The 13,561-nt window shown below is 44.7% G+C and overlaps 1 protein-coding gene across 1 annotated transcript in view; it reads left to right on the top strand.

The window, feature by feature from the left end:
* The window catches only part of LOC137372223 (collagen alpha-3(VI) chain-like), a 244,888-nt gene that overhangs the window by 148,931 nt on the left and 82,396 nt on the right, over positions 1-13,561 (top strand). Inside the window, exons 18-19 of the mRNA XM_068035869.1 lie at positions 7,808-8,410; positions 10,491-11,096. Coding sequence (XP_067891970.1) covers positions 7,808-8,410; positions 10,491-11,096 — 1,209 coding nt within the window. The remainder of the gene's footprint in view (positions 1-7,807; positions 8,411-10,490; positions 11,097-13,561) is intronic.

Here is a 13,561-nt window from a genome sequence, read left to right on the forward strand (position 1 = left end):
AGAAAATAGGCGACAGGTTTAGATAGAGGATCTGGATCGGCGCAGGCTTGGAGGGCCGAAGGGCCTGTTCCTGTGCTGTAATTTTCTTTGTTCTTTGTTCTTTGTTCTCACCCCATTGAAGTTAGCCCCCTTCCAATTTATAAGTTTTACCTTACATTGTTCCTTGCTTTTCTCCATTACTAATCTAAACCTTTTGATGCAGTGATCACTCTTACCCAAGTGTTTCCCTACAGACACTTGGTTCACTTGGCCCACCTCATTCCCCAGCACCAGATCCAGCAATACCTCCTTCTTAAATAAAAACAGAAAGTGCTGGAAAAACTCAGCAGGTCTGGCAGCATTTGTGGAGAGAGAAGCAGAGTTAACATTTCCGGTCAGTGACCCTTCTTCAGAACTGGCAGATATAAGAAATGTAAAAGATTTTAAGCAAGTAAAGATGGGTTGGGGCAGGAGATAACAAAGGAGAAGGTGTTGAAAGGACAAGGTCACAGAATAGCTGACCAGAAGGTCATGGAGCAAAGGCAAACAGTACGTTAATGGTGTGCTGAAAGACAAAGCATTAGTACAGATAGGGTGTTAATGGACTGAAAACTGAACAGCCACAGGCACAAACATGAAAAAAACAGTGGGTAGGCACAGTAGAAACAAACTGAACAAACTAAAATAAAGTAAACACAAAAAAAGGAAAAAATAACTAAAGATAATGGTAAAATGGGGGGCCCGTCATGCTCTTAAATTAGTTCAACTGAGAACATACTGGTCAAGGAAGATCTCCTGTACACATTTTAGAAATTCCTCCCACTCCTTACACTTTACTCTAACATTATCTCGATCGATATTTGGGTAATTGAAGTCCCCCAATATCACTACTCAATAGTTCTTGCACATCTTTGTGATTTCCCTACAGATTTGCTTCTTTCTCTTTCTCTCTCTCTTTCATTATCTGGAGGCCTATAGAATACCCCCGGTGGAAGGATCATACCCTTTTTGCTTCTCAACTCGAAGCAAATGGATTCTGTCCTTGTCCCCCTTAAGGCCATCCCCTCTTTCCAACACTACACTGTCATCTTACCTCCTTTTGTCCCTCCCTATCTTTTATGAACACTTTGTATCTTTGAATATTAAGCACCCAGTCCAAACCATTTTTAAGCAACATTTCTTTTATTGCCACTACATCATATTTCCATACATTTATTTATGCTTGTAGATAACCAACTTTATTCACCATATTTTGTGCATTTACATACATGCATTGTAAACCTGACTTTGTATTCCTCTTAGTCCGTTCCTATTTAATATGGTACTATTTCCTTCTGTAGTACTATCCAACACTGTTATTCATGAAAGCACCTTATTCCTCTTTTCTACTTATATATGGTGGTGGCCATCCCCTTGCCAATTTAGATTAAAGCCTCCCCAACCACAGTAGTGAACCTCCTCGTGGGGACATTGCTCCTAGTCCTATTGAGGTGGAACCTTCTTTGGCCTCCTTATCTCGAGAGACAATGGGTAAGCGCCTGGAGGTGGTCAGTGGTGTGTGGAGCAGCGCCTGGAGTGGCTATAAAGGCCAATTGTAGAGTGACAGTCTCTTCCACAGTTGCTGCAGAAAAATTTGATTGTTGGGGCTGTTACACAGTTGATTCTTCCCTTGCGCCTCTGTCTTTTTTCCTGCCAACTGCTAAGTCTCTTCGACTCGCCACACTTTAGCCCCGCCTTTATGGCTGTCCGCCAGCTCTGGCGAATGCTGGCAACTGACTCCCACGACTTGTGATCAATGTCACAGGATTTCATGTCGCGTTTGCAGACGTCTTTAAAGTGGAGACATGGACGGCCGATGGGTCTGATACCAGTGGCGGGCTCGCTGTACAATGTGTCTTTGGGGATCCTGCCATCTTCCATGCGGCTCACATGGCCAAGCCATCTCAAGCCCCGCTGACTCAGTAGTGTGTATAAGCTGGAGATGTTGGCCGCCTCGAGGACTTCTGTGTTGGAGATAAGGTCCTGCCACCTGATGCCAAGTATTTTCCAGAGGCAGCGAAGATGGAATGAATTGAGACATCGCTCTTGGCTGACATACGTTGCCCAGGCCTCACTGCCATAGAGCAAGGTACTGAGGACACAGGCTTGATACACTCGGACTTTTGTGTTCTGTGTTAGTGCGCCATTTTCCCACACTCTCTTGGCCAGTCTGGACATAGCAGTGGAAGCCTTACCCATGCGCTTGTTGATTTCTGCATCTAGAGACAGGTTACTGGTGATAGTTGAGCCTAGGTAGGTGAACTCTTAAACCACTTCCAGAGCGTGGTCGCCAATATTGATGGATGGAGCATTTCTGACGTCCTGCCCCATGATGTTCGTTTTCTTGAGGCTGATGGTTAGGCCAAATTCATTGCAGGCAGCCGCAAACCTGTCGATGAGACTCTGCAGGCACTCTTCAATGTGAGGTTAAAGCAGCATCGTCATCGTCACCCTTTTGAATGGGTACCTCCTTTCCCAGAAATGGTCCCAATGCTCCAAGAATCTGAAGCCCTCCCTCCTGCACCATGCCTCAAGCCATGCATTGATTGATCCTCCCTATCTTCCTATTCCTGTGCTTGCTAGTGCATGGCATTGGTAGTAATCACGAGATTCCTGCTTTCAAGGTCCTATCTTTTACCTTCTTCCCTAGCTCCTAAAAATCTGAAGGTAGGATCTCAATACCTGCTTTCTCTATGTCGTTGGTACCAATGTGTACCCAACTTCTGGCTCACTCCCTTCCCCTGCAGAATATTCTACACTGTCTCTGTGATGTCCTTTACCCTAGCACTAGGGAAGCAACATACTATGCAGGACACGATGACTGCTACAGAAATGCCTGTCTGTTCCCCAAGCTATGGAATCTCCTATAATAACTGCATTTCTACTTTTCGCTGCTCTTTCCTGGGCAGTCCCTTGCCCATTGGTGCCATGGTCTGGACTGCTCTCCTTTAAGGTGTCATCACTCCCAGCAGTCTCCAGTGCTGAGTACCTGTTTGAGATTGGCACACACCCTGAAGATCCCTGCTCCTCCTGCCTCTTCCGGATGGCCACGCATCTACTATCCTGAATTCTCACTGCCTGTGGGGTCACCACCTCCTGGAACGTACGATGCAGGAAACTCTCCAGCTGCTTCTCAAGCTCGTAAATCCTAAGCTCAAGCTCAAGCAGCTGGAGACACTTCCCACATACGTGGTCCCTCCAGACACATGAAGTGTTCTGAAGCTCCCACATGGTTCAGGAATTGCAAACAGGTCTCAGCTGCCCATCCATGATCTAAAAATTCTCTGTTCTCTCTTTAGAATCTAGTTAGTACCTTGTTTAAACTATTAATTTTAAGTTTTGTCTCTCGGCCTGCTCTGTGCTAATACTCTTACTGTCTTAACCCAATTGAAATTTTATTAATTAATTGAACTAGCTAAGCTATAAATTTAATTCAGTACTTTATAGTTTCCTGGTCCTAGTTTAAGTCACTGCCCTAGTTGTTTAAAAAGAAGCTATACTCACCAACCAATCACCTCCCTGCTGTCCTCTGATATCACTGCTTGCTTTTATGGATACACCCCGATCAGATCCATACCATTCAGTGCTCTCTCTCTCTCCCTTTTTTTATTCTCTCTCACCATTGCTGGTGCCTCTAATCTGGTTAGCGCTGTTCCCCCGCCCTCTCTTGCTTTTAACCTCTGTCGCTGCAGCTGATGTCTCTGATTGTGTAGAGGACAGAGACTGTGAACGTTTCTGAAATGGGTTCAGGAGAACTTTCTTGATCAGTATGTTTCTGACCCATTGAGGAAGGAGGCATTGGTGGTTCTGATTCTGGGGAATGAGGTGGGTCAAGTGGATCAAGTGTCAGTAGGGAAACAGTGATCATAGTATCTTAAGTTTTAGATTAGCTATGGAAAAAGTTAAGGAGCAATCCAGGATAAAATACTTCATTGGAGGAGGGCCAATTTCAGTGGGTTGAGAACAGATCTGTCCCAGGTAAATTGGAATTAAAAATTGGCAGGAAAAACTGTAATCAAACAACTGGTGGCCTTTAAAGAGAAGATGGTTCAAGTACAGTTGAGGTACATTCCCACGAGAGGAAAAGGTAAGATAAACAATGCCAGAGTTTGCTGGATGACAAAAGAGACAGAGAGTAAGATGAAGTAGAAAAAGGGTGCATATAACAGCTGTCAAGTTGATAGTACAAGTGGGAACCAGGCTTAATATAGAAAGCTCAGAGGGGGAGTGGAAAAGAAAATAACAGAAGCAAAGAGAGAGTATGAGAAGAGACTGGCAGCTAACATAATAGGGAATCCAAAAGTCTTCTGTAGGCATATAAATAGTAAAAGAGTAGCAAGAGGAGGGTGTTTAGAGTCTAATAAGCAGACCTATGCATGGAGGCAAAGGGCATGGCTAAGGTGCTACATGACTACCGAAGAAGAAGATGCTGCCAATGTCTTAGTGAAAGGAGGCAATTGAGATACCAGATAGGCTATAAATTGAAAAAGGGGAGGTACTAGAAAGGTTGGCTGTACTTAAAATTGATAAGTCCCCAAGACCAGATAGGATGCATGCAAGGATGTTAAGGAAAGTAAGGATGGAAATTACAGAGATAATGGCCAAAATCTTCCAATCCTCAGATACAGGGAGGACTGCAGAATAGTAAATGTTACAGCTTTGTTCAAAAAAGGGTTTAAGGACAAATCCAGCAACTATAGGCCAGTTAGTTTTCACTTGGTGGGAAAGCTTTAAGAAAGCCGCAGGGGCGGCACAGTGGCGCAGTGGTTAGCACCGCAGCCTCACAGCTCCAGGGACCCGGGTTCGATTCCGGGTACTGCCTGTGTGGAGTTTGCAAGTTCTCCCTGTGTCTGCGTGGGTTTTCTCCGGGTGCTCCGGTTTCCTCCCACAAGCCAAAAAGACTTGCAGGTTGATAGGTAAATTGGCCATTATAAATTGTCACTTGTATAGGTAGGTGGTAGGGAAATATAGGGACAGGTGGGGATGTTTGGTAGGAATATGGGATTAGTGTAGGATTAGTATAAATGGGTGGTTGATGTTCGGCACAGACTCGGTGGGCCGAAGGGCCTGTTTCAGTGCTGTATCTCTAATCTAAAATCTAATCTAATCTTAAAAAAAAAAATGATGATCCAGGATAAAGTAACAGTCACTTGGACAAGTGTGGATTTGTTAAAGGTAAATCATGTTTAATTAACTTGCTTGAACTTTTTGATGAGGTAACAGACAGGGTTGATGAGGGTAAAGGTTGCTGTGGTATATCTGGACTTCCAAAATGCGTTTGATAAAGTGCCACACAACAGGCTTGTCAGCAAAGTTTGAAACCCTTGAAATAAAAGGGACAGTGACAGTATGGATAGGAAATTGGCTAAGTGACAGGATACAGAGAACAAAAGTGGTGAACAGTTGTTTTTCGGACTGGAGGAAAGTATATAGTGGGATTCCAAAGGGGTACGTGCTAGGAGCACTGCTTTTCATGATCCATATTAATGTCTTGGACTTGGCCGTACAGGGCACAAGTTCAAAATTTGCAAAACTTGGAAATATTGTGAACTGTGAGGAGGATAGTGATAGACTTCAAGAGGATATGGACAGGCTGGTAGAATGGGCGGACATGTGGCAGTTGAAATTTCAACGCAAAGAAGTATGAAGTGATACGCTTAGTTAGAAAGAATCAGGAGAGGCAATATAAAACAATTATAAAGGAGTGCAGGAGCTGTGGGACCTGGGGGTATATGTGCACAAATCTTTGAAGACTGTTAAAAAGGCTTTTGGAATCCTGGGCTTTATAAATAGAGGCATAGGGCTGGATTTTATGTTGGGCAGGCGGGACCTGGCCACCGATGTAAAAGTCGGGGGCGAACCCGCTTCCGCCCAGCCTGGCGATCCATCCCGCATTATATGGGACCCCAGTCTTTAACTGTTCCAAGGCGGGACTTCCACCCGCTTGAGGGAGGAAGTCCCGCCTCATTGAGCTACCAGCCAATCATCGGGCCGGCAGCTCATAGTCCCAGCAGCGGGAGCGTTGGCCACTGCTGGGACTGCAGCCCAGCCGAGGACATGGAGACAGGAGTCCAGGTAAGTAAGGGTTGCCTCTCGGGGCTAATTGGTCACGCCCCGGCAAGGCACGGATGGTCATTTGGGGGCGGAAGGGGGCTGTCTTGGGTCCTGGGGGTGGTTGGGGAAGCGGTGGCAACCCTCAATCAGGTATCCTGTGTCCGTTTGTCTAAGCCCCCAACCCTGGTGCGCTGAGAGTCCACCAGGTTTCACTGGACGGCCTTTCATGTCTCCCGGACACCGGCTTGCCATGGGTAAAATCCCCGTGGAGGCGGGCGAAGGCCCTTAAGTGGCCGTTAAGTGGCCACTTAAGGGCCTTGATTGGGCTGGGGCAGACGGCCCGTTTCTCGCCACCACCACCACGCCCCCCCCACCGGCCCACGTAAAGTGGGGTAGAGGCAGGAGCGGGTCAGGAAGGCCTCCCGGAGCCTCCTGCTCAATTTTACGCCAACCCCCACCACCATCCAGCCCGTTGGAGTGGCGTAAAATTCTGCCCATAGAGTGCAAAAGCAGAAAGTAATGATGTAATTATAAAACTCTGGTTTGGCTTCAACTGGAGTATTGTGTCCAATTCTGGGCCATGCTCTTTAGGTAGAAAGGATGTAAAAGCCTTAGAGAGTGTACAGCAAAGGTTTACAAAAATGGTACCAGTGATGAGGAACTTCAGTTTGGTGGATAGATTGGAGAAGATGAGATTGTTCTTGGAGCAGAGAAGTTTGAGAGAATGTTTGATAGAGATGTTCAACATCATGAGGGGTCCAGAGAAAGTAAACTGAAAGAAACTGTTTCCATTGGTGGAAGGGTTGAGAAGTAGAGGACAAAGATTTAAGGTGATTGCCAAAAGAATCAACGACAACATGAGGAAAAACGTTTCTATGCAGAAAGTGGTTACAATCTGGAATGCACTGTCTGAAAGTGTGGATGAGCCAGATTCAAATGTGGCTTTAAAAAGGGCACTGGATAAGCACTTGAAGGGAAAAATAGTGTGGGGCTACAGGGAAAGAGCAGGATAGTGGGACCAGCTTGATTGCTCTTGCAGAGAGTCGGCACAGGCTCGACAGGCCGAATGGCCTCCTTCTGTTCTGTAACCATTCTATGATTCTTCCTCTTTCACCAAGCTATTAGTCAGCTGCCCTCCGATCTTGTTCTGTGGCTTGGTATCAAGTTTTGTGTGGTAATGCTTCTATGAAGCACCTTGGGATGTTTTACTTAGTTAAAGGTGCTATATAAATGCAAGTTGTTGTTCTCTGCTTTTCCACTTCTCAAAGTTTTTTTTTGGTATGGGGACTCTCTGCAAGTACTAACACTCCGGGAATGTCTGAAAATTCCCTGCCGCCCCTCTTGTAAATATTGGCAAATCCTGGAGTTTCCTTGCAACTATTAACATCATCTTTTGCAGCCTCTAGAAATACTGACACGCTCCTAGGAAATCTTTCCTAACTTTCCAAAAACAAAGTATCAGCTACCTGAAGGAAAACAGTGCATTTACTTTCACAAAATGGTTTTATGAGTATATATTGCAAAAGAGATGTGTTAGTCAATAAATATACAAAAATACAGAAACCTGATAACTTTGGGCACCTGCTAAGATCTTCTCAGGATACTCCCAGTTTCTAAGTGCCCAACTTTGAAATCTGTGTGATGTTGTATGTAATTTGTGAAGATATGAGTAATCTAGGTATAATTTTCCGGTGGTGTGTTATCAACCAATTTAAAAAATGCAATTGTTTTGCAGCTTCAGATACTGTCAAGAAAGACATTGTGTTCCTCCTTGATGGATCCAGCAGTGTTGGACCTCAACAGTTTGCCCACATTCGCGATTTTGTCTTGAATATAGTTAGTCGTCTAGATGTTGGAGCCAACAAAGTTCGCATTGGTCTGGCACAGTACAGCAACAATGGAAAAACAGAGTTCTTGTTGAAACAACACTCAAGTAAAGGCACCATTCAAGATGCCATCAGGCGAATTAGACCCAAAGGTGGGGCCCCACTTAACACCGGCAGAGGCTTGGACTTTGTCTTGAAAAATCACTTCACCAGATCGTCCGGAAGCAGGCAGCATGAAGGAGTTCCCCAGTATCTGATAGTCATTAATGGAGGGAAGTCCAAAGATGATATCCGTCCTTATTTAGGCTTATTAAAAAATGCAGGAATTAACGTTTTGGGTATAGGAGCAAAGAATGCAGATGAGGTCGAACTCCGGCAAATCACAACTATTCCTTATGCTACCTACATAGTAGGTAACTTCCCGGAGCTTAAACGTGTGCAAGACAAAGTGACCGATCGTTTGCTGATGGAAGATCCGACAATCTTTGAAACACCAGAACCTCCTACTGAAGGTGTGTATCTAAAGCTAGGAATCACTGTTACCAATATTAGTGGATGAGACCTAAAGCACACCTATGACTTTCTCTTGTCTGCTTTCTTAATTCAGACATTAATCCATTCCGAAGAAGGGTCACTGACCCGAAACGTTAACTCTGCTTCTCTTTCCACAGATGCTGCCAGACCTGCTGAGTGAATCCAGCATTTCTTGTTTTTGTTTCAGATTTCCAGCATCCGCAGTATTTTGCTTTTATATTAATCCATTCTCATTGGGTTAATCTCTCCACTATAGTCCGCAGAGGAATGTTAATGAATTGTTTTTTTGCTAATATAGCAAATAGTGAAGTCTAGCTTCCAGTTTCTATGATCTTGCTGCTTTATTGACATGGACGATTATTCCTTTTTTTTAAGTTTTGTTTTGTGCAGAAGAAAAAAGTGTATGATTTATGTCATGACAACCATGCATACAATTGCAACAATATATTTCCATACAATTGAAGTGATTGTGTCTGCAAAAAAAAAAAGTCTCTCTTCGTTATGGTTTTATATTTTTTGATGTATTTTGTAGATTTGTTTGAGTAACCAAGGTTAGGGTCGAGAGCCACAGTGCAGGACACCACCAGATTTGGAAACGAAACAATATTCATTAAAAAGTAGCATTTATGTTTTGCCAAGCTTAGTAGGAGGAAAGGGAGACTTGAGGGAAAGAATTTTGGTGTCTTGGAAAATAATGAACCAAATCAGGAAGTGATGTGATTTAGTCTTAACTTTAACATAGTTTTGATGCAGGAAGAAAAATGTAAGTTGATAGATTTGGAACTTCGGAAGAATAGAATAGGAAAGCTCAAAGGAACATTAATCATTGAGCTGAATTCTCATTTGTGAGTCCTGATCCCACAATCGGGAGGAAATGTGGGCTAGAAACCCACATACACACCTAATTAAGTGGCTGTCCCCGGGAGGCCCATCCAATTAAGAATGGAGGGCGGGCTCTCGAGGCTGGAGGGTCACTAAGAGGTCTTTCAGCACTGAAACATCAATAGCCCACTGTCAGAGGTGAAAAAGTGGACGTCTCAAGATGGAGGCCCCCCTCTGAAGACTTTTTAAAATCTGTAAAAACAATAAGTGGCCACTGCTGTGTGACTGCCATTGTGGCAAGGAAGTCCCTCCACAGGGCAGCCTGTGGCCATTTCAGTATGTCAGCTGCAAGGATGGTAGCGTTTAAAATGATGGAATGCTACCACCACCACCACCACCACTGCCTCCCCGGCCCCGGGTCTGCTGGGCCACCTCCACACATCGGGTCAGCCTCAGAACTTTGGCCTTAACAGGCTCTTTAATTGCCTTAATAGGCTACCCATTGCTTGTGGGCAGGTAGCCATCCCCTACCCCACACCTGACTACCAGCCAGGCTTTTCAAAAATGCTCCTGAGGCCAGACCATGCTGGCACGCCGGACGGTGATGGGAAATTGCCGGCTCATCTGCCTCCACACCCATCTCTGTAGTTGTTTAACAATTTGGCCTGTTAAGTCTATTATAAATGACAGGCAATAATATTTATGGGAGAGAGGGCAGGCTAGAAACTAGATAAACGTCCAGATTTGAGCCATGACCTATACTGAGTTAGCTGCCTCTCAGCTAGGGATCACTACAATTGGTCCTGAACCCCAACCTAAGGAGGGGAAAAAATATTCCATCACTCTCTATCAATTGCTATCCAGTAACCCAGGTGGAAAGTTAATGGTTTGCGTTAGTACCTGATGAGGAGAGGATTGGATTAAACTGTGATACAACATACAGCCCCTGCTTGTAGTTTCTGCCTGAGTTTTCACACACAATTTGGTCATTTGAGTGGGATAGTAAAGAGTGGCTCATGCACTGGAAGCCTACCTAAATCTAAATCAACAGTTTCAGACAATAAGGGAGAAACTCCGTGCGGCGAGGGAGGAGGTGAATTTTAAAATAGGATGATTTAAAATACTTATTTGTCTATAGCACATTATGAATAGTTTGAAATTGTATATTACATATTATGAAACATTGACCACATTTCCAATTTACTATATTTTAATTTCTTCAATTTGTTCCTAAAGCTTTGCCACAGAGAAAAGCCGATATCGTATTTCTCCTGGATGGCTCCATTAACATTGGACGGCAGAATTTTCCCCTGCTTACTGAGTTTGTTTACAGTATAGTTGATGCTATCTATGCTGATGATGGAGCTATCCAGGTGGGAGTTGTCCAGTACAATTCCGATGTGAGTGACGAATTATTCCTCAATTCGTACCGAACAAGAGATAATGTGCTCCGGGCTATTCAGAATATCCAGTTCAAGGGAGGCCGATCATTAAACACCGGAGCAGCCTTGAGGCATGTTAAAAGCAACCATTTCATTAAACCAGCTGGGAGTAGGATCGAAGAAGGGGTCCCACAAATCGCTTTCCTTCTAATTGGTGGCAAGTCAAGTGATGATGCAATAGCAGCTGCAAGGGAGCTAAAGAGTGCTCGATTCAAAATCTTCACCGTGGGAATGCAGGATGCAGACTTACAGGAGATCACCCAACTAGCAACTGAACAAGCCGGAGTTTTCAGAGTTGCTGACATGAACACACTTTCTGAACTGACTGAGCAAGTGTTATTAGCCACGACTGATGTTATTGCAGGTGAACTGTGCCCAAATATTCCCGAAACAATAAAAGGTAACAACTTAAAATTTAAAACATTTGTATTTTGCATGAAAGTGGACAAACAAGTGGTTGGGATGGGTTTGAGTTGTAAGTGTTAGTTGGTAAGTTGTATGTTTTGATTGCTGCTGTGTGCTGAGTTAGTAATATCTTATGGGTGATGGCGTAAATTTGATCTGCACTCCACAACTGGCATTTCACATAAGAGACTAGCCATTTTTCCTGACCTGGAAGAGGGTGATGATTTTATGCTGGTTTGGGTCCTAATTTTGATGTGTCATGTTGACCCAAAGCCCCTACTCCTAACTATACACCAGTTGATTTATGCTCCAATGTTTTAGCTGGCCTAAGATCATGTACCATCCAACTAAGAGACAGTTCATGAAGTCTATGCCAATTGTTGATAATCTAGTTATCCTGCTTCCACTGGCTTATTAACCATTGTGAGATATCATAAGAGGGAGGGGCAGACATTGACCCCCTTATGCGCTTTTACATAGCTTGGCATCACTATAGCAACAGGAACTTTCTCACTCAGGGACTTGAACTGCCCTGCCATAGAACTGGCACAGACATGCTGAGCCAAATGGCCTCTGATTGTGTTGTAGGCTTCCATAGTTCTATGATCAGACGATGGAATGGATAAGTTGGATAATTTTGTATTTTTTAATGCTCTGCATTTATTATGGTCACGATTTATTTTAAGATATAGGGCTGAATTTTACATGCCCCCCAACATTGGGGGTCGTGACAGGGGGGCCTGAAAAATCTTTCCAGGAGAAGCCTGCCACGGGTCTCGAGGCTGGGAAGGTACCGCAACATTTTACCAGTAGCGGCGAGGCCTCGTGGCAGCCCCCAACTGCTCAATTCCATAACCTTAATTTCAATATTTAAATAAATTTAAATCACTGAATAATTACTTACCTTTCCACGACAGCCGTCCCACACCGATATTCCAGCTGGTTGCCGGAAGTCCCGTGCCTTCGGATTTCCATTCAGAGATCCGAAGTGGAACACTGGTGTTGAGGGGAGAGAAGTAAAGTTTTCAGAGTTGGGGGAGAGGGGAAAGCTGTTACTATTGGCTGAGGGAATAGTGGGATGGGGTTGAAGGGCTCCCTGCTTTGTCGGACCCCTGGCAGGTGGGAGGAGGCGACCTCACAGCGGGAAGTTAAAGCCTCATTACTTTTGAGCCCGTTGAAGAGCTCATCGGCAGCAAATGGCAAGGCTGCTGTCTTCCCATATCACAGCCTTGCCATTAGAGTCATTTATTTATGGCACAGGAGGCCATTCAGCCCATTGTGTCTATGCCAGCTGTCCGTAAACCAAAATAATCAGTTCCTATTCCCCTGTTCTATCCCTGTAGCCCTGCAAGTTTAGAGTGAAGAATTCATGGAGATGGATGTTTCCAATGGCCATATGAGGTGAACCTTGCATCCACTGCACAGATGCTAATGGTAGCTGCAGTACCTCTCTGCCGCTCCATCAGTTGGGCCCTCAGCAGCGCTTCCACTGGTCTAACGGTGAGAGCTGCCAGCCTCCAATGGAGTGGGCTTCAATGTCCTGCACTCCTCACTCGGGAATCTGCCCGCTGTCCTTAATTGGATGCGATTGCAAAGACGGCCTCTTAATTGGCCTCCTCCTGGAAGATTCCCCCATCACACACCTCAGACCTGCAAAAATCTTTAAAGAGAAGATTCCACCTGATGATGATTTTATGCTGAAAACTGATTGTCCAATGATTGATTTTTAGTTAATGGAAAGATAGCTATAAGATAGCTCAATAGACGATATAGGGTACGATTCCACAACTTAGATACTTTTGCCTATCGGTCGCTCCAGTTGCAAAACTGTAACTATGTAAATAGAAAATACTGAGTATTTTTCTGTGCAATTAAATCATGCAGCTAATCTCATTAGGCAACTGTCAGAATTTTCACACAACAGATGAGTTATTTCATTCTGATGGTGTTTTAACCTATATGGTAAAGCTGATTTTCCCAGCCATAGTGGAGAATCCATGAGGTTTGGGATGACATTGGGCTGAATTTTACCGGCCCCTCGACAGCGCTGGTCATGGCGCGGAGGCCGGTAAAATGTTGCGGGGAGAGGCCCGTCTCGACCCGCGACGTCGAGAAGGACCCGCCACATATTATCGGTGGTGGGGGGACCTCAGTGCGGGCCCCCTGCCGCTTGGCAGCAGGCCTTTCATCTACATATTTATATTGACAGTAATTATATTCAAATGAACTTACCTGCCATCCCATGCCAATTTTACGGTCTCCGTTCAGCCTTCGCACATCCGATGCGAAAACCTGGTGGGGAGGGGGAAGTAACCAAAATTTCAGGGCGAGAGGAGTGGAGAAGCGGGGAAATCAATTGTTATTGGATGTGGGGATGGTGGGAAGGGGTTATGGGCCAAATGTTATAAGTTTAGGAGGTAAAGCTCGGGTGGGGAAAAATGAATTTGTTGCTCATTTGAA

Source organism: Heterodontus francisci, chromosome 7 (genome assembly GCF_036365525.1).
Source record: "Heterodontus francisci isolate sHetFra1 chromosome 7, sHetFra1.hap1, whole genome shotgun sequence".
In the NCBI taxonomy this organism is placed as follows: Eukaryota; Metazoa; Chordata; class Chondrichthyes; order Heterodontiformes; family Heterodontidae; genus Heterodontus; species Heterodontus francisci.